Source organism: Dunckerocampus dactyliophorus, chromosome 5 (genome assembly GCF_027744805.1).
Source record: "Dunckerocampus dactyliophorus isolate RoL2022-P2 chromosome 5, RoL_Ddac_1.1, whole genome shotgun sequence".
NCBI classification, from domain to species: domain Eukaryota; kingdom Metazoa; phylum Chordata; class Actinopteri; order Syngnathiformes; family Syngnathidae; genus Dunckerocampus; species Dunckerocampus dactyliophorus.
The window spans coordinates 18,268,592-18,288,303 of record NC_072823.1 but is presented as its reverse complement, the minus strand read 5'-3'; the positions used below and the strand labels follow the sequence as shown (position 1 = coordinate 18,288,303).

The following is a 19,712-nucleotide window of genomic DNA, read 5'->3' as shown; positions in this document are numbered from 1 at the left end:
AAAGATGAGTGTTGTCGTACCAAATAAAAACAATTCTGATGCCAACCCAAACGTCCTGTGTTCGTCTGTTTTCTTGTGTGATAGAGTCGTCCCTCGTCTATTAATTGGTTCCAGCCCGCCACCAACACATCATCATCTTCATTATGACGTCTGTCACTTGATTGATATATTCATCCCAGACTGACGTACACTCCGACACTAGTGCTAGCTTTGTTTACATCACATTGCGCAACTCTTATGCGCAGGCTACGGGATCTCTGAAGTGACACAAGATACCGCCGCCGCTTTAAGAATAGCAATATACTAAGCTAACTAGTTAGCCTCTAATTTATTAATGTATATGAAACGTATAATAACATTTATTAAAAGTAAGAATGGGTTTGAAACTGAGTGAGGAAGTAGGACAAAAAATGTACCACTTCCACATGGAATAATAGGTCATAGTCAACCACAAAACAGCAATCCTTTAATAATTTATTAATTTTTGAAAACCACGATAGAGTGAGGGAGCAATGTTCAAACTGCCATGTTGTGAGGGACGACTGTACTACTAATGTAGATATTTTTTCCAATGTAGAACCTTTTGAAGCCCATCCATCCATCAATTTTCTACACCGCGTGTCCTCACTAGGGTCGCGGATATGCTGGAACCCATCCCAGATGTCATCGGGCGAGAGGCGGGGTACACTCTGGACTACTTGCCAGCCAATCGCAAGGCACATATAGAGAAACAACCATTCACACTCACATTCATAGCTATAGATAATTTAGAATGTCCAATTAACCTAACAAGCATATTTTTGGAATGTGAGAGGAAGGAGGAGTAAGTAAGGAAGTAAGTAAGCCTTACAGAAAATACCAATATATTACTACTTAAGTTACAAGCATGGGAAACACTCAGGACAATAATAGCCTTTCCTCTAATGTTTAACTTACAACTTACCTATACTTTACATAACAGCCCTATCATTTAGATTATTTTAATTATATTGATGAAATGAGACAGCCTTTTCCAACTACGGGGACACTATTCGAGATTCAAAATAACACTGCAAAAAGCACCTTTTGCTTGAGAGCTACTTGAAGTGTAATGGGTCCAGCCTATTTACTCTCCTGTATCTTGGAAGACCACTTCAGTGAGATGCTCACCCTCCCTCCTGACAAGAGAGCTTTTCTCAGTGTAACTTATTCATGTACTGTACGTGACTGCAAGTGAATTGAAGGCAGTGAAAAGAGGGGACAGATAGGGGTTGGAAGAAAAAAAAAGACTCACAAAAAGGAACATACAGGCTTGAGGAGGCTACTTTCTGCAGCACTCTTAATCTGAACATACATAAAAAAGTTGGCAGGATTATACAAACCAATGATGTACATGATTTCATTGGTTACATGTATTAAGTACATGTACCCAATAAATTGGACGTGTAACCTGGTGTTGTATAATCAATATGATCGTCCCTCCTGCAACTTATTAATAACAGCCATCTTTCATACTAAAAATAACCAGAAATGCACCAAGTGAAAGCCACGCATGCAAGTGCACGGGCACGCAACGTACACATTATTTAAATAATACACTTCCACTTTTATTCACGTGGCAACATTGTTTTAAGCTGTTCTTGGCCAGGAATTCTGTGTTGCTCTGCAGACCACATACTTTTTCCACCTTGACAGGGGTATACGCTGACTGCCTTTCTAGTTTTTCGAGCATTCACTGACATACAGTACATAAAAGCAGTCATGCAACCACCTTATCCAAGCCTCATGCCACAGCCTTTCACCCTGCGGTGCTGTGAATTGGCCCTTGTGCCCACCGCTAGGATTCACAAAGGTAGCATGCTAATCCTCATGACATCACTATTGTGTCCATGCTGTTCCATCTAATGTGCTTATCAAAGGAGCTCTTTGAATGTGAAGGCACTAGGAAATCAGCAGCTAGGGAGGCAGCTGATAGCAAGACTTTTATCTGCCAAGGAACATTCCCGTTCTTATATAACACCTTAAGAGACTTTCACTATAACCATGTTCCAATTCCCTCGTGGTACTGTCGTCTTCACTTTAGGAGAATAAAAAAATCCTTTTTGGTTGGTTGGTCTTCAGGCCACAGTGTGTAATGGCCAAACCTAACGTTCAAGTATTACACAACAAAAACCCATGAATTCCCAGAATATCCGGTTGAATCTAGTGATCCAAAGACATTACAGAGTGGACTGATCGCAGGATACGAGACTGGAGTATATCCTTCCTTTGGCCCACGCTATTGTTTAGGTCATTAGCAGAAAGGAAGAGCAGAGGGAGTGGGCGCGTTCTCAACTCAACAGTTTGAATTTCATTTTGATGTAGCCTTTTACTTGTGGGCTCTCTGAGGCAAACGATTTGCCCTTGGTCACGTGACAGACACTTCAGGCAATGGTCAATACGGTGCACGTGTGGAGACAACTACTGTCGCTGATATTCTTTTGGCTACGTTTGCTGTTATAACTCTAGCTATGTTTGCTGACAACAATAAAGCACAGACATGTCTTATGGATCAGAAATCATCATATCAGCAATTTCCAATACGTGAATTACGCTGGATCGATACTGGATCCAAGGATAAAAAATGTAAATGTTTTACACCTTAAAAGCTTACGTTGTTAAGGGTCATGGACTGGTGGACACTGAGTGCCAGCTGCCGAAAAGTCAGCTACGTGAACCACTACACTACCAAAGTCTCTCATCATATCATATCAAGTATATTATACCTGTACATTATCAGCATTTGCATCCATTATGACTGTTTTTGAATAACCTACTGTATGTAACAAAACTATTACATCCCATAGCCAGGGAGAATAATCATAAGATGGAACATTTTGAGTGTGGACGAGAGGAAATTCAAGTAGTGATTGATGATAAAGATAAATTAATCTCATCATTATGTACAGATGAGGCTGTACCAAAAGGAAAAGTTGATAAAAATTATCATATGAATCTAAAGAAGAAAGAAAAAACATCAGAAATCTTGTGCCACCACCTCTTTCTTCCCTTCCCGTGAGTGGAACATTAGCTATCAGGGCCCTTGAAACCATACCCCCCACCCTGAACTCCCATCCTTGCTGGCCTCTAAAATATTCATAAGGACAATTAGGAGTTCCGATAAAGCTGGGGGTGGGCAGCAGTGAGGGCAGGGATATGCCAGTAGGACGTCTGTTCTGCAACACTCTACACCCTGACCACAGACCGGTCCTCATCAATCTGAGGCACAGCAACCTCCATCTTTGGCCCCAGTTCGACCAGGCTCCTGGGGGAAGGTGGCACACTGCCAGCTACCCCCATCCCAGCAGGCTGTGCTCCGTCCTCGCCCCAGGGCAGGAGAGGTTGGCTGCACAGTATGAGCAATGGGGGGGGGCACAAGGGCAAGCTGGTTGTTGCATGAGCTAAGTCAAAGAAGCGCTTATGTATTAAAAGCTAGGTCTCATTGCAGCCAGTCACCCCTCACTGAAGGTCAAAGAAGAACACAAGGGGAGATGCCTGCTTTAAATGATCTTTAACAATTCTAGCATTATTGCTTCTCCACGACTAGTTCAAACCAAATTAGGACAGACTGATCTTGACCCATTTCATGGGGTTCATACCGCACACATTTATTACAATTGGAGAAGGTATACAATTAATTTCTGCTGTCCAACACATCGCCAGTGGTTAGTACTCTTTGCAGAGTGCAGTCAGAGTTCACAGGTTGCTTGTGCAGTATGTCTCCTGTGTTTCTGCTCTGTAAACAATCCTAAACTCCATCCATTGTCTTTATCATTGCATCCTGTTCAAGGTCACCTCAGAAGCAGGGTACACCCTAGACTGATCATATCATCAGTTACAGGTCTGACACATAGAGACATAAGACCCTTTTACACAAATTTATCTCTATTGTTTTCTGGGTGGCTGTTCTGGATAAATAGCACAAATCTGGAATGGAAGGACCGGACTGTTCCACAAAAATTCTACCTTTATAGATAGTTTGAATCAGAGTAGGGACAGTGCTGGGACGAACAGGATGGTGGTGGTGAACGGGATTGCTGACCTTGTTACAAAAGTAACTGACTGATTCTAGGATGCCATGTAGCTCTGTAAAAGGCAGTAGACAGCCTTTCTTGGGTTCTGTGTAAAAATCAAAAAATGATATTTATTGATGGTTGTGGCTGTGACGCATGATTTCTGCCTGAAGGATGCTACAGACTAGCCAACACTGGGAACTTGTTTGGAGTTTTTAAAGTGTGGCACAGTAAGCCTCCCATCAGAGAATATAACATGTTTGGCACCTCCTCTCCTCCTCAAAAAAAATGATTTTCTGAAGCATCTTTTTTGGAGTTTCTGCTCACCCAGGCTCTGTTTACTTCCTCCTAGTAAATGGGGGGTTATTTAGCAGTCACTCTCAATAAAAAAAAAAAAAAATGCACGGACAGTGAGTCAACAAAGCGTAGGGTGCTTTGTTTGGGCACCTGCTTTCACAAAAGAAACTAGATTGTTACGTGTAATATTGTACAAAAAACGAGACAGTGTACGGCAAAATCTTAGCGAAAACTGTAGATGAAAACTGAATCACATTAAAACTTCCACATACAAAAACCCATGTTTGACTATGAATATTAGTTATTTAAGATAATTAGTATATAAAAAAATCAAAATGCAGTCTGTTAGCGATACTTCTTCAATTTAATTGTAGAGTACGGTTAATAGACAAGTTAGCTTGCTGATACGGTCCCGATAGCTTAATGTTGTATCTATATTTATTTATGTTAATTTTTTTCATCTCCATCTAGTCTGTTAACTTTTATGAATACATTTAAAGAATCATCCAAACCAGTTCACCAAAGTCATTATGGTGTAAAGTTTTAGAAGACGAATTGGAGCGATGGCTGGCCAACATTCTTATGCTTCGTGAAGGAGAATCACAGAATATTGCATCTGCACCACACAAAATATTGGCCTGACAAGCGTACTTTGATGTAATAATGTTGACAGAAAACATGTCTTGTATCAACTGAACATACAGTACATAACCATGCATCAAAATTGAATGAGTTCTTCCTGAGACCATGTGCCACTCTTCTAAAAAGTTTATTGGAAATAGCTTATGTAGTAGGCTAACACATCCGATTCTGTTTGGTGAGCTGAGTGTGTTATTGGTTCCATACTTGGGCACAGAATACATCTCACACTAATCATTAGCATCACTGGTAAGCAATGTTTTGAAAAGCTGACTTGTTGTGTTCCCTTTCATTCTGTGTTCTTGGAAGAGACTCTTCGGTGTGAAATGAGACATATGCAACATAGTTGAGAGGGTGGAAAAGAAGTGCTGACGTCAATGAAGCATGGTGTGTGCCAAAAGCAAAAATCTCTTGGCAGTAACCTGGTAACAAGAATCATACTAGAGTGCAGAGAGATAATAAAAGAAGGAAATGGACGAGAAGGTAAACCAAGATGAAAACTGAAGAGGGACTGCAAAAAGAAACAAATATAGCACAAGAACACTGCAGCTTAGCCATTACAGGAATCACTGTATTTGTTCCTTTTTCAGAATGCTTTTTCATATACCCACATGAACAATCCAATAACTGTTTCATTATGCTCAGATAACTACATGAGGGCTGATGAAGCTTTTTCACTGAAAGCCCAGAGGAAAAGAAGTCCTTGTCCTATTAAAAGGGACACTTGAAAAATACGGCAGTTGGCTCGCACCCATTTGTGTGTCTTTTACTGTGGCAAGAGGGAAAAAATACACTTTCCGACCACATAAGATATTTCATCAGATAACAAGCACTAAGATAAGACTGTATTTGAGACATTTTCAAAGAAATAAAAGAACACTTCTGTTTTCAAGTTGGAATTGTGAGTGGGATTTGATGACAAATGGCATTCATATGCTTGTGGAAGCATCGCACAGTATCTCACAAAAGTAAATACAGCCTTCACATTACAGCAAACCTTTTATTATATCTTCTGTAGGTGCACTCATATAGAAACAAGCTCAGCTTCAGAATGTCATGGTACAAGTTGAAATGTGCCCAGAGCCTGCAGCACTCGTGGAGGAAATCTATACTGCTATATAAGCTGTACAGTGACTACTCTAAAGTGAATCAAAGTTTAATTTCTATAGTAATTTTGCGGCTTCACTCTGTCACGGTTTTTCCAACATATATCAACTAATAAATTATACTGTTTTGTGGTTGAATACGGCCTATTAGTAAAAAAAAAAAAAAAAAAAAAGCATATTTAAGCAAACTGTATGTATTTTTTGGCTAAATTAAAGGGATAGTTCAGATTTTTTGACATGAAGGTGTATGACAGCCCCATCAGCATTGTAGCCCAGTAACAGCGACTTACCCCCCATGTGGTCTCCTAAGTCCAGTTCTGGTCAGATTTCTGTGATGAAGAACATAGTTCCTCTTAGTTGCTGGGGACAATTAAGTCCAGAGTTTGGCTTATCAAAACAATATGCGTTCAAAAGATTAAGACATTTGCATCACAAAAATGCCTTCTTGGCATTATATCTGTATCCCGCCGTATCTTTGCGCACTGTCGCCTGTGCGTTGATGTGAATGTGATGAAGACACATACGTAAACAAGATGGCCGCGGTGCGCTGTCGCGGAAGTAGATGTGAGTGTCTTCGTCACATACACATGAACGCACAGGCGACAGTACCCAGGAAAACAGCGGGAGACAAATATATAACGCCAAGTGTTTTGTGAAGTCTGATTTTTTTTTTAAGAAGGCATTTTTGTGATGCAAATGTTATTAATCTTTTGAAGGCATATTGTTTTGAGAAGCCAGAGTCTTTACTTAATTGTCCCCAGCAACTATGTGGAACTACGTTCTTAATCAAGGAAATCTGATCAGAACTGGATTTAAGAGACCAAGTGGGGGGTAAATTGCCGTTATTGGACTACAATGCTGATGGGGATGTCATATCCCTTCATGTAAAATAATCCGAACTACCCTTTAAGCATTTTCAAGCATAAAAATGGTGAAATTAACTAAAAACTGGACTATTAAGCGCACCTGAATATAAGCCACGCTCATCAAATTTAAAGATATATATATTTTTTTACATATATAGGCCACACTTGTCTATCAGCCACAGGTGTCCACATTGTAATATGGGATACTTACACAGAAAGACACACTATAAACCTTGCAATCCTACTTACTCTCGTTGTTCCCAGCGTCACTTGTTCGCTCCATGGAATGCTTTTTTTCACCAGAGTTCAACAGCTGCCACTGTCCAAGCAGTCCAAGCAGAAGATGTAGCAATTCTACATCTCATTCTGCACTTTAAGTATCATGGGAACTGTAGCAATATTAGCCATAAATTAGACACATCATTGTTTAAATCGCAGGGTTCAAAAGGTATTGGAGTATAGTCCACAATTTATGATACAAGGAATTAAGAAGACACATTCAACTTGTGAATGTAGTATTCTACGTTGGTCACTAGGTGTCAGTAATTGTTCGGTAAGACAAGCACCAGACTTGAATGCTGGAACAACAGGCTTTTATTGCAGGTTTAAATTATATCACAACAGGCAGAATAATAACTAATAATAATCCTAATCATAATCGTAAGCATTAATCATCATCAATAATAACACGGACTATTGTTGTGGCAATAATCCAGTTGAAACTCAACTCTGAACCCCCATCGTCACTTCCAATGTTGCCAGATTCACCTATTAGAAGTGAATTTGGGCTTGTTTTGTGTAAAGACGCTGGTAAATCCCCAAGTTTCTTGTTTTGGGCTTGTGTTTGTAAATTAACTTACAAATTCCCAAGTTGCCCGTGGTTTTGGGATTGTTTTCAAAGAGCTCGTCGCTTGTTTCTCTCATGAAACCTGGCAACAGTGTCTCCGTGTCTCGGCGGAAGAAGGAGAAGGAATTCTACCAGCTACATTGTGCTGTGCTATCAATTACATCTTAGTTCAAGTGATTATGCAAAACAATTGCCTGCCAGACACAACTGTTGCCCTGTATTCAATTTATGACGAGCACCTTGATGTGGATGGCTAGCAAGTTGCACAGAAACAATACAGGTCGCCACAGTGTGATGGCTACTGTTTTACATCACAATGTCCGACCGTTCGGCTTCCTCCATTCATATGCACTGTACTTTATGTCTTTAATAGCCAGTAACGGTAGACACAGTTGTCCCTTTTTCTCCACATTCATGAGCGATCTGGCAACAACTTCGATCGTAGCTAAAACTACATCCACCGAACATGGACACATATGAACAACTACAAACAACAACAACTGAACATTGACATATTAGCTTTCACGATTACTCGCTATGTCCATACAGCGAACATTTAGATGTTTTTACACAATCATAACCCACTTGGCCACAATTAATTGCGGGTTACATTCCGCCGTGGATACTGGCCCGTGCACAGAACGCCAGCTCTGCTCCAGTAGCACGCATGCAAGAGGGAGAACTAGTTTCCAATCGCATATCTAGGTATGTTAATCTGACTTTTAAAAAGCCAAACACGATCTAATTAAGGTGTTCACATGCGTGTTTAAGAGGTAATCTTACACCAATTCATGCAATATTTTTTTTAGTGCATGTAAATGTACTGACTGTAGATATCATGCTGTCATACTACCAAAAGCTTAACCTCCTCTTACTTGAGGTTAACAACAATAAAGTGTGTGTAGCAATAAAATAATAATACAATAATAATCCAAAATGCTGGCGGAAAATGTCACATATATTGGAAAGGCCTAGAACATCAACACAATAAGCCTATGTCAATAACGGTGACATTTGATTTTGCTTAAAGAAGGTTTCTCATCATTGATGCTGTAGGTTCTGTAGAAAGCACAAAAAAATAAATGAGGAAACATGCAAGTAATGGGAGAAATTCCAAATCATAGTCATAAAGAATGGGCATAATTTATTAATCCATCATTAGAATGATTGTGGAATTGGTCATTGACTTCTTGAAACAACTGAGGCCAAATAGAGTAATTCTGGCTACAAGGCGCTGTGGGTACATCACAACTAGTTTGCTATCCAAAAAAACAAATTTTCGTTAAAGGTTTGCAGCTCAATTCTTTCCTCCCTCATACATTTTTCTTTTTCATCCTCACACTCTTCAGCAGCAGCAGCAGAAGCAGTCTCCATTTCCGGTGAGCCACTAGCAGTAGGATAATTGATCAATCATGCTAATTGAAGAGCCTGGACAGCTAGCCCACCATAGCAGATGTGCCAATTTGCATTCATTAAGGTAGAAATGAGCCTTAATCACTGCAGTGCTCAGGATTTGATTGACAATCTAACTTACCCCCCCACGCCACCTCTACCACAGCCCCCCAAATCTCACAGTGCTCATTCCTTCTAACAGTTTCTTCAAAGGATACATTGTATGTATGACATGAATATACATCAAATAATATTTGGTTGTATTTTGATTAACAAACACATTTGCTAACCTACCCTAACCTTAGCTGTCTTACCCGTTTAATTACTTATCTTGTTCCAAAAGTAAGAAAACCGAGTGTTTTGACGAATTATAGTTAAAATGTAAGGTGTCAATGTTTTATAATAGGGCAGTAATAAACGTGAGTCTACAATCAGCTCACACTGTTAGAAACACAAAAAGTGATTGACATTCTGTAATGGTCGGAATTTCCATATTGTATTGAATGATTTATATACATCCATTTATAAGAAATGTTGATAGTGATCATGAAATGAAACCTAATGGAAACAGCCTGATAATTATATGCTCATTTCCTCATACTGAAGAGCTCTTGTGAAAGGGAGTGTGTTCTTTCATGAAAAGAGAAAGAATTGTCCGTTTATTCGCCTCCAAGTAACAATGGCAACTCCTATTTATTATGGGGAAGATAAGCCAAATTTCCCTATGAATGATCGCTGTTTGTTTAGTTTCACAATTCATCAGGGTAAAAGACATGCAAGTGAGTCTTTGAATGATATTGAAGGTCATTTATTTACTACGGTGGATTTTTCGGTATTTGACTAAAGTTGCACCACAGTGCCTGGCCATGTAATATGCACCTTAATTGCATTAAATCATGAATCAGATGAATGCCTGTGACGTTACCAGCTGATTTTAAAGGTCTTTCTTGGCGACAGGCAACACTCTGTGTCCACAAGAATGGTGTGAGGTTAAAGTGGAGCAAGAGCAAAATCTCATTAGCTCTGCACGGGAAGAGGGAAGGAAGAGTGAATATTATTAGATTAATCTAATGACTAACTGCAGCATTTTCATTTGTGGTATAAAAAGAATTCAATAAGATACACAATAGAGGCAATGCCATAAAACTTGTCATGAGGAACGTTGCAACAACACAAAAATTTGAATAAGCATTAGGGAGTAAATATCAGCGAAAAACACCTACTTTATAAAAGAAAACAATGTTTATTTGAAGTAAAATTTTTAAATGGGAAACAACTGTGTAAATCATTAGCATTTCACAATTAGCAACGGAGGATCAGGCATATGGAGAGAGTTGTAAAAAAATCGGAAACTAGACTAGCAAAAAGTCCAACAACTCTTAACTAATGCCCTATAATTTCCACGTTAATTCCGCGAATTGTGGAATTGGTAAATAAAAACAAAATCTACTGTTGAACACGGACTCTCGCGGATATAATGTGAATGAAATGCTGTCATCGTGAGGAGAAGGAACGTTTGTGTAGCGAAATATTTCACTAGCAGACCGCTCAATCGTGACGGCATTTCCTCACAAATACCATTGCTCCACATCTCGAACTAAACATGTCGAGGCAACTACAGTACCTGAAACACCGGCTGAGTTGGTGAAAACAACTTTGGAGCTCATCTCATACTAGTCACCGAGCATGAGTGGAAGCTGCCTATATACATTTCTTTCACTGCTACTCTTCAGTGAGTCGATTTCACCATTTTAATGTCATCTAGGAGACGTTATTTCCGAGAGTGGCAAAAAATTTTAAAAAGAAGAAATCTAATGCATTTTATTTAGGACACACTAAATACTTAGGACTTATAAGGACTTGAAAATGTAAAGCCTATGACTTCAGACCTGTCTTGTTTTGACTTGGACATGCACATCTTTACTTGAGGCTTGACTTGAAACTTGGGACTTACATGAGACGTGCAAAACACTGACTTGCTCCTGCCTCTGCCACATACAAATAAACTGTAATGCAGCTTGAGTCACTTTAGCTCCAGCGTGAAGTCTACACAGACCAAAAACCAGGGTTAAAATGACAACAGAAAGCATAACGAATGGTTAAGTTGGTTACAGTAGTTGGCGTTAGAAGTACAGCCTATGTACTGTGTTACAAAACCATGAGTTGTGTCACAAAATATATCATGAATGCTGTGTACATTCTTCAGTGTGAACACAAATGTGTACTATACACCAAACCATGTATCTTTTTTTTGGTACAGACCAAAGTACCACATTACAAGTATGAACAGTTTAGTACTAGACAAGCCTGCCTACAGTCCAAACCTTTCCCACAAAACATGCAGCTCATTATGCAGTCCGAAAAACCAAAATTTATAATATCAATCAACAATGAAGTTAATTTCCCTTTGTACTGTATTGAATTGAATATAGGCTGAAAACTACAGTTAGTATTGTCAAATAAAGTTACTACAAACAATCATGCTCAAGTACATTCCATTATCGCTCACAAAGGAAAAAAATCCTGAGCCGGTTGCTCTGCTTTGGACTGCCAGCCAAGTCTGAGACAAAGTCCACAGCCCTCCACCGGGTTATCAAACTGCGGGCCAGGCTTCCATCCATCTGGGGAAAACATGGAGACATGTTCTCCCACACTGTACAGCCCGGCCTTTATCTACAGATGGTACTACTGAACAGGAATGTGACCTTTGATTTGGTTTCTCACACAGGGTGACCATCCCTGTGAAAAGTATGTGGATTGTATCCAGGGGCCTCCCAAATGTGGACAAATAGGCACATGATTGTTTACATGGCATAAGATTGCTTTAACACAATTGAAACATTTCAGTAAGTGTCCAGCAAAAGTGCCCTCATGTGAGGCTCATTTCTGTTGCTAAACTGGAGAAAGGGTGACCTCCTCCCATGATTGTAAGTGCCTTAAAAAGCGTATAGAGGTAGTCTGCAAACGTGCAAAAAAACATCTCTCTCTGAGGACACGATGGACGTCCAACAGATCATCAGCCACCTCTGACACTGACAACTAAAAGAGGTTGTGTGGTGATGCTCTGAAGTGGAATGGTCTGGTTATTTCTGCTCTGCTTCTTCACTTCTGAGCCTTAAACATGTAGCCTGCAGAAGGGGGTTTGTGCATACAATCCGGAAAGATGCGGGACGAGTAAACTGACACAACAGCACCTTTTGTGCAGCAGGGCAGCTTCCTTGAGAGTAGCCAGAAGGGAAGTGGTGTATTGGTGTTACATTATACACTATTATGCTGTGATGTTGACTTAAAAAACGAGCATTTGTCGACCACAGATACGTCAAATAAAAGGTGTGGTGACAGTGACCAAACTTTTGGTGACTGTCCCAACACTTTGTTAAAGTAAAACCTTATTTGAGAGCATGAAGAAATTTGTGGTCATCATTATGTAAGAAAGGAATGCATCCATTTATTTTTTATGCAGGTGAGCCCGGGCTTTTGCTACATGGGCCCCTGATGAAAGAGTGACTACATGAGTCGACTGCTTGCCAGAGCACTCTCCTGCAGCTCTGCCAAGCAGGTAATTCACAAGCAGCAGCAGCATGAATAAAAGATAATGGGCCACAGCTGACTCTTCTATGCTACATGTAATATCTCTAATTTCACCAAATAAAATACTTTTCTAATTCGACAAATCCCCTGCCTTACACCTGTGATATCTGTTATCTAGCTTTTGAGAATGATGGATGGATGATGGATGATGAAACTTTGACAACATGACAACAAACAACAACATTGCGCAGCTCACTTAGTGGTGTGCATTCCTTTCATCTTCTACTGTACCGTTATTATTTATTACTGTCATAGTGCAGCCTGGACATGTAGGCAACAGGCAACCGCATGGCTAATTTACATAAAAAACCAAGCCAACTTAGTTCCTGGGATCTAATTAAGTCAGTGGACCGGGTCCAACACAGTGGTGCGGTTATGTCAAAAACAGACCATTGCATCTGCATATTTATCACTGCTAAAAAAAAAAACATGGCTAATTTTCTGCCATGCATTCCTTAATTTTTTTCATGAATGGATCCTTTATTTATGATGGTGATTACAACTTATGTGACATAGTTATCGGCCGCACGGTGGTCTAGTGGTTAGCCAACACAGCCAACATAGTAACACTTTGGAGATCGGGAAGACCTGGGTTCAATTCTCCCCTGGGCATTTCTGTGTGGAGTTTGCATGTTCTCCCCGTGTGTGCGTGGGTTTTCTCCGGCTTCCGGCTTCCTCCCACATTCCAAAAACATGCAAGTGAGGTTAATTGGCAACTCTAAATTGTCCATAGGTATGAATGTGAGTGTGAATGGTTGTTTGTCTATATGTGCCCTGCGATTGGCTGGCGACCAGTCCAGGGTGTACCCCACCTGTCGCCCGAAGTCAGCTGGGATAGGCTCCAGCATGCCCCCGCGACCTAATGAGGAAGAAGCGGTATAGAAAATGGATGGTGACGTAGTTTTCCCCCAAAATTTTGGTCACACTGAATTGTACGACTTGAAGATAACTTCTGCAACAGGAGCACACCTTCATTATTTTAATTTAGCTTGCTTGCTTGTTTACGCTTCTGGCAGACAATACTCTATCCTGACATAACAAGCTTTGGCATTCTTGTCTACTCAATGCAGGGAACACCGCTGCCAAAAACCTTTTACAGCTTTACAGACATGAAACTACTGAATTTCTACTGTACAATACAGCCAGCCTGATGACAGGTACTATATCTTTGGGGAAACAGAGTCATACTTAGTGGTCAGCAGCAACTGCACCAGCACAGATGGGTTTCCTCCACCCGTTAGTGAACATTAGAGCGGCTGAACTTATCAGGGAGAGCAGACCTCTTGCGTTGTGTCTGACCGGTAACTACAAGTAAACTGTTACATGTGCCACTTGTCTATAGCAGTGGTTCCCTGCCTTCAGACTTCAGACGTTTGACCTGAAGCCATGTACCCACTACCCCTGCACACTTAAAAACATAAACCTTTTTATCTTAATTGACTTGAAATATTGAACAGAATTAATTGGTTAATTTTTTTGTATTTCTTGGTCACAAATGTGTATTTTGCATGGTCACATTTTGCTAACGTCCAACATGGGCACTGATAAATAAATAAGTTATCATCCTACATATCTTTTGTTCCAGTTTGATCCTGGCATCCTTCCGTTTCAATGGCTTGAATTTCAGATTCACTTTTTTGTCCACTCAAGATGGCTATGGTTTAGGTCTGCATATTAATTCAATACCAAATTGAAGGGGAAAGTTTAACAATCATGATAAAGCAGTGTCCGAAGTATAAAAATACACAAAACCAAAAATAAAGCCTCTTAACGCACAAAATAATCATCAAACTTACTTATTTGTTCATATGATGCACAGATCAATGAATAACTTCATGCTCTGTCTCCTTTCTGCTCCGTTCTCCTTGCGCTGTGGTGTTCAGTCACACTTGTAATTGTGAGTGTTAGGCGCTAATTGTTTTTAATTTTTATTTACGTACCTCCGTTACAATGGGCGTTCCCATTTTGGGAACCTAAGGTCTATAGCACGGGTGTCAAACACAAGGCCCGGGGGCCAGATGTGGCCCACCACATCATTTTATGTGGCCCGCCACATCATTTTACGTGGTCCGCGAAACCTCGGGAATAATGCATGTCAATAATGCACTTCACCTTTGTCCTTCTAAATGTATTTGATCCGTCATTTTGATAGAAAAATGGTACTGCATGCAGTTCTTCTAAACGTCAGTATTGTCTAATCATGCAGCAAGATATTCCACTAATTTTTCAAAAATAAATTCTTGACTGTCTGCTTGTCACCATGACATTCTCACTTTACGTCTCATTTCAAAGCAAGTTATCCATCAATTTGTTAGTACAAATATAATAATCAAATGCATGGGCAATTGTGTAATAATATCATGAGGTTATATTCATATTTATATTCATATATACTGACAGTTACAAGTGGCCCTCTGCAGCCGGCCGTAACTGCGATGTGGCCCTCAATGAAAATGAGTTTGACACCCCTGGTCTGTAGCATTAACAATGCCATTTTTTATAGTACCTCTAAGGGTATATATAATGAGGGTATATTCCATGGCCTGCATCCAGAACAAAAATAATTATTCCATACTAAACTTGATTAATTTCTGTGTACAACAGCAACACGAGCATAAAATTCGCATGCAAGGTCGGAGCCTGACACTCACCTCGACAATGTCAGAGTTGGTTCTGCTCTCGTGGGGCTCGTTGTACTCTGTATACTTCAGCAGCACTTTGTCCATGTCTGTGCTGGCATACTGGAACAGTTTGTTGGAGCTGTTGAAAATGATGAGGGCTATCTCGCAGTCGCACAGTACGCTCAGCTCATAGGCTTTCTTCATCAATCCAAACTTCCTCTTTGTGAAGGTAACCTGAGGAACAAAACAACATTGGTTACTAAGGGTGTCACAAGATCTTAAAACGAGATCGAAACGTGCCGAGATTGATCATTCAGAAAAATAATGTTCTGTGGCCACCAGGCCTGTGATGATAATAAAACCAATTAATTACACAATAAATTCAAATGAACTCCATAATTTTGCTGGAAACATTCTCTTGTTCAACGAGAAGTGAGCAAGCAAATCCACACTCATGATGGATTCAATGGGAAAGAAAGTAATCACCTTTTACTAAAGTAGTACTTCCAATATTGCAAAACAATACAATTGGGAAGCTCCATTACAAATAGATTATATTATTCAGACATTTGACATATTTTATAGAAGGCTACTAGCTAGTAAAACTTCTTATATGCAAAGCAAATACACGCTACTGAACCGAAAGCTTCATACATAACTACTCAATTGTGGACTATATTTTTATTTTTTCATTTGATAATTGTATTTATTGGACAATTACCTACAAGTACATTGCAATTGCATGTCCAGGCTTTTAAAATATAATTAATTTATGAAATTAAACACATTAATTAAACACATTAATTAAACACAAAATCTAAGCAGTTTTATGTTTAGCATTTTGTTCCCGTATTATACCGAAAATAAACTGAACCATGGCCTTAATACCGAGGTACCGTGGTACCATTACACCCTCGGTACTTTCTATTCAGGTTTTCAAATCAATGTAAAAAAAAGAAAAACAACTGCATTTAGGTGCAGTTGTTTTACGTAGAGTGTTTTTGTTTGTGTAGGTAAGTTTTCAAAAGCAGTAAAAATCCTCTGAGATGCACAAGTAGTTATTATTCTGAATTCAATCAAAAAGTGCATGAAAATATGCCTCTAAGGTCGAACAAAACTTCAAACACATTCATCCATCTTCTTTACATATGTGTTCCACGGGGGAAGGAGATGCGAGTGTCCTCATCCCATACACATGAATGCCCAGGCGACAGTGCGCAGGGATATGGCGGAAGAGGTCTGATGTTTTTGAGAAGGCATTTTTGTTATGCAAATGTATTACTCTTTTGAACGCAATTTTTTTCATCCATCCATCCATCCATCCATCCATCCATCCATCCATCCATCCATCCATTTTCTATGCTGCTTATCCTCACTAGGGTCGCGGCGGTATGCTGCAGCCTATCCCAGCTGACTTAGGGTGAGAGGCAGGGTACACCCTGGACTGGTCACCAGCCAATCGCAGGGCAAATATAGGCAAACTTTTTTTTCCAATGTATACTGTAAATTGAAATAAGTTGCCACTTATGTTGTCCACATATTACATGTTCATTATATTCCAATGCAGTTTTAATAGGCAACAATATCCGTCATCCATGAGAAAAGCCTGAATATACACAGGGCACGTCTAAAACATCTTGTCAAGGGGTCAGGATATGATGCACAAGTCAGCGAGCTGAGTCAGAGCTTTGGCAACAACATGCGTCCATACATTACTGTAGCTAGCCACTGACTCCATATACGGAAAGTTATCTGTGTAGCGCAGCATAAGCCTTGTAACTTGAGCCCTGAGATGGGACTTCAGGTCATACATCACTCTGTAATGCAACTCCCCCCACCTCAGCAAAGTGAAGTGACTTGATGTCCTGTATCTTTGCAGTTCTGTTTCTGTGGTCAGCCCAGTCTCATGCACGCATCATTCATTATGTTAGGCCAATTTAAAAGAATGGTTTCTAAAAAATCATATCTAAGTCTATGAGTAATCTACGAGTCTACTGTATGCACTCCAGGAAAATAGCATACTATACAGTATATGCCTTGTGCCTGTGAGAGGATGTGATGCACTTCTTCAGCTATGCACTTGTTTAAACTGGTATAAACGTGTTATGGAAATTAACAGGAAAAGGTAATTCCAACTCATTTCCAGCTACATGTGCACCACCAAGTAGTAAAAAAATAACATTTTTTGGTTAATGAAATGATTATTTGAAGAAATGTAAATACAAGGTGGCCTAGTGGTTAGCATGTTGGCCACACAGTCAGGAGATCGGGAAGACCTGGGTTTCAATCTCTAGGCATCCCTGTGTGGAGGTTGCATGTTCTCCCCGTGCATGCGTGGGTTTTCTTCGGGTACTCCGGTTTCCTCCCACATTCCAAAAACTTGCATGTTAGGTTAATTGGCGACTGACTCTAAATTGTCCATAGGTATGAATGTGAGTGTGAATGGTTGTTTGTCTATATGTGCCCTGCGATTGGCTGGCGACCAGTCCAGGGTGTACCCCGCCTCTCGCTCCAAGTCAGCTGCAATAGGCTCCAGCATACCCCCACGACCACGACCTAATTAGGATAAACGGCATAGAAAACAGATGGATGTAAATGCAATTAATCCGTTCCGGAAAGCCAAAAATCTTAACACACAACATGTTTTTATACTTTTAAAGGCATATACATACATACATATAAATGCTGAATGAAAGAGATAAATTAACATTTAGGGTTACTTTTACCTTCAATGAAGACGTAATTCTGGACATGACTGAAAACAGGAAGATGGTGATGGTTGATCTTACTGCTACTTTGCGTCTTTGAGAACAGTCACGTCTTCAATGAAGGTAAAAGTAAACTTACATGTGCATTTATCCCTTTCATTTGTCAACATATGCATTTAGAATTGTTTTAAGCATGTAAAACTATCATTGTAAAACTATAAAAACGTGTTTTGTGTTTTTGAGAATAAACCCCTGATGACATCCTAGACCGGCAACGTAATGTAGTTGACTTCCAGTTACGTTTGCCATTTTGCAAGTTAGCTAATAGTATTCTAATAAGGAAGGACATTTTGTAATAAAAATATATCAAGAACACAGTTGGACAAGCGCAGGGTATTAACAATGTATGCTAACCTGAGATTGCATGCAAACAGAGGCAAAATTGTGATGTCAATTTTCAACGTTAACCGAAAAACACGCTAACCGGGTAAGACGCCAACCGAGGTTCCACTGAAGCAATCATGTGACCTAATTCTTCAAGTGTCTGAGCACAAACACAAACGACCTGAGCATTCCTTGGACCTCTGTAAGCGCCATCAGACATGCACACTGTAGTAACCTGTAGTAACCTGACAACTTGATGTTGTCCAACTTCCAATCTGTGGCATTTTGTATGAGTGGGATCAAAAGGACAGCAAGGCGTATTTCATCATCTAATTAATGAATTCATCTGAATTCATATTGTTGTAGAATTGAGAACATTTAATGGTTTTGTGCATGTCGCTCGTTTCCTCAAAGTGCATCTCTTTTGCATCCACCAAGAGCACCTTGCACTTCTAACCAACACCAAGGACTGCACACCTTGCTCATCTGCCTGTTTGCATATGTGTTTGTTTGCTTAACCAAGCGGAATGTGGGTTAGCGTCACGTGAGGAAAATGATTAACAAATTGTATGCTCTTTAGCAGATGAACGCAGCTTTAGGCATCGAGATGTCAGATTGTTGGCGAGGGTTTTTTCAACAGGAAACGCGCAGATTGAGATGCAGAGAGTGGACTTTGTTCCACCTGGATGGGTCGCAGAGTGCTGAGTGCACGGCTGCTGAGCCAAGCACTGCTTCATTTCAGCAGCACAATAAGCCACATCACACTAGAGATGACTTTACATTGGTGCTGGTTGTATATTTACCTTTAATTGAGAGAGAAGATTTTTAAATGCACTATTACAAATGGAAAATGGCCAAGAACATTTATTTTCATAGCAACCCAAACAAAGCGAACACGCTTGTTTTACCAGAACATTAACAAAATGCTGGTATCCACAGCTCACATTTTATATTTCAGAATGCATTTCTTTCTTGTGTTCTCACATTATTAATGAAAATTTTCATGAAAAGCAGGCTTGCCGGCGCCCTGATGCCCGCGGGCACCGTGTACGTTGGTGACCCCTTCGCTATATGATATGAAAGGGGAACCATAAAATTTTGACAAAAACATATTTTACTTAATTTTTCAAAATGACTGGTGTAACTTAAGAGGATCAGGCGCCTTTTTTAAGGAGAATATGAATGCAAGATCAGCTTGATGTGGGTGCGTCGCTCGCCGGTGTGGCTGGT

At 40.0% G+C, this 19,712-nt stretch overlaps 1 protein-coding gene across 14 annotated transcripts in view; it reads right to left on the bottom strand.

The window, feature by feature from the left end:
- Window positions 1–19,712, bottom strand: part of mef2aa (myocyte enhancer factor 2aa) — an 89,113-nt gene that overhangs the window by 31,710 nt on the left and 37,691 nt on the right. For all 14 annotated transcript variants that reach the window (XM_054775393.1, XM_054775394.1, XM_054775392.1 and 11 more), the window contains one exon: window positions 15,421–15,624. In XM_054775393.1, coding sequence (XP_054631368.1) covers window positions 15,421–15,624 — 204 coding nt within the window. The remainder of the gene's footprint in view (window positions 1–15,420; window positions 15,625–19,712) is intronic.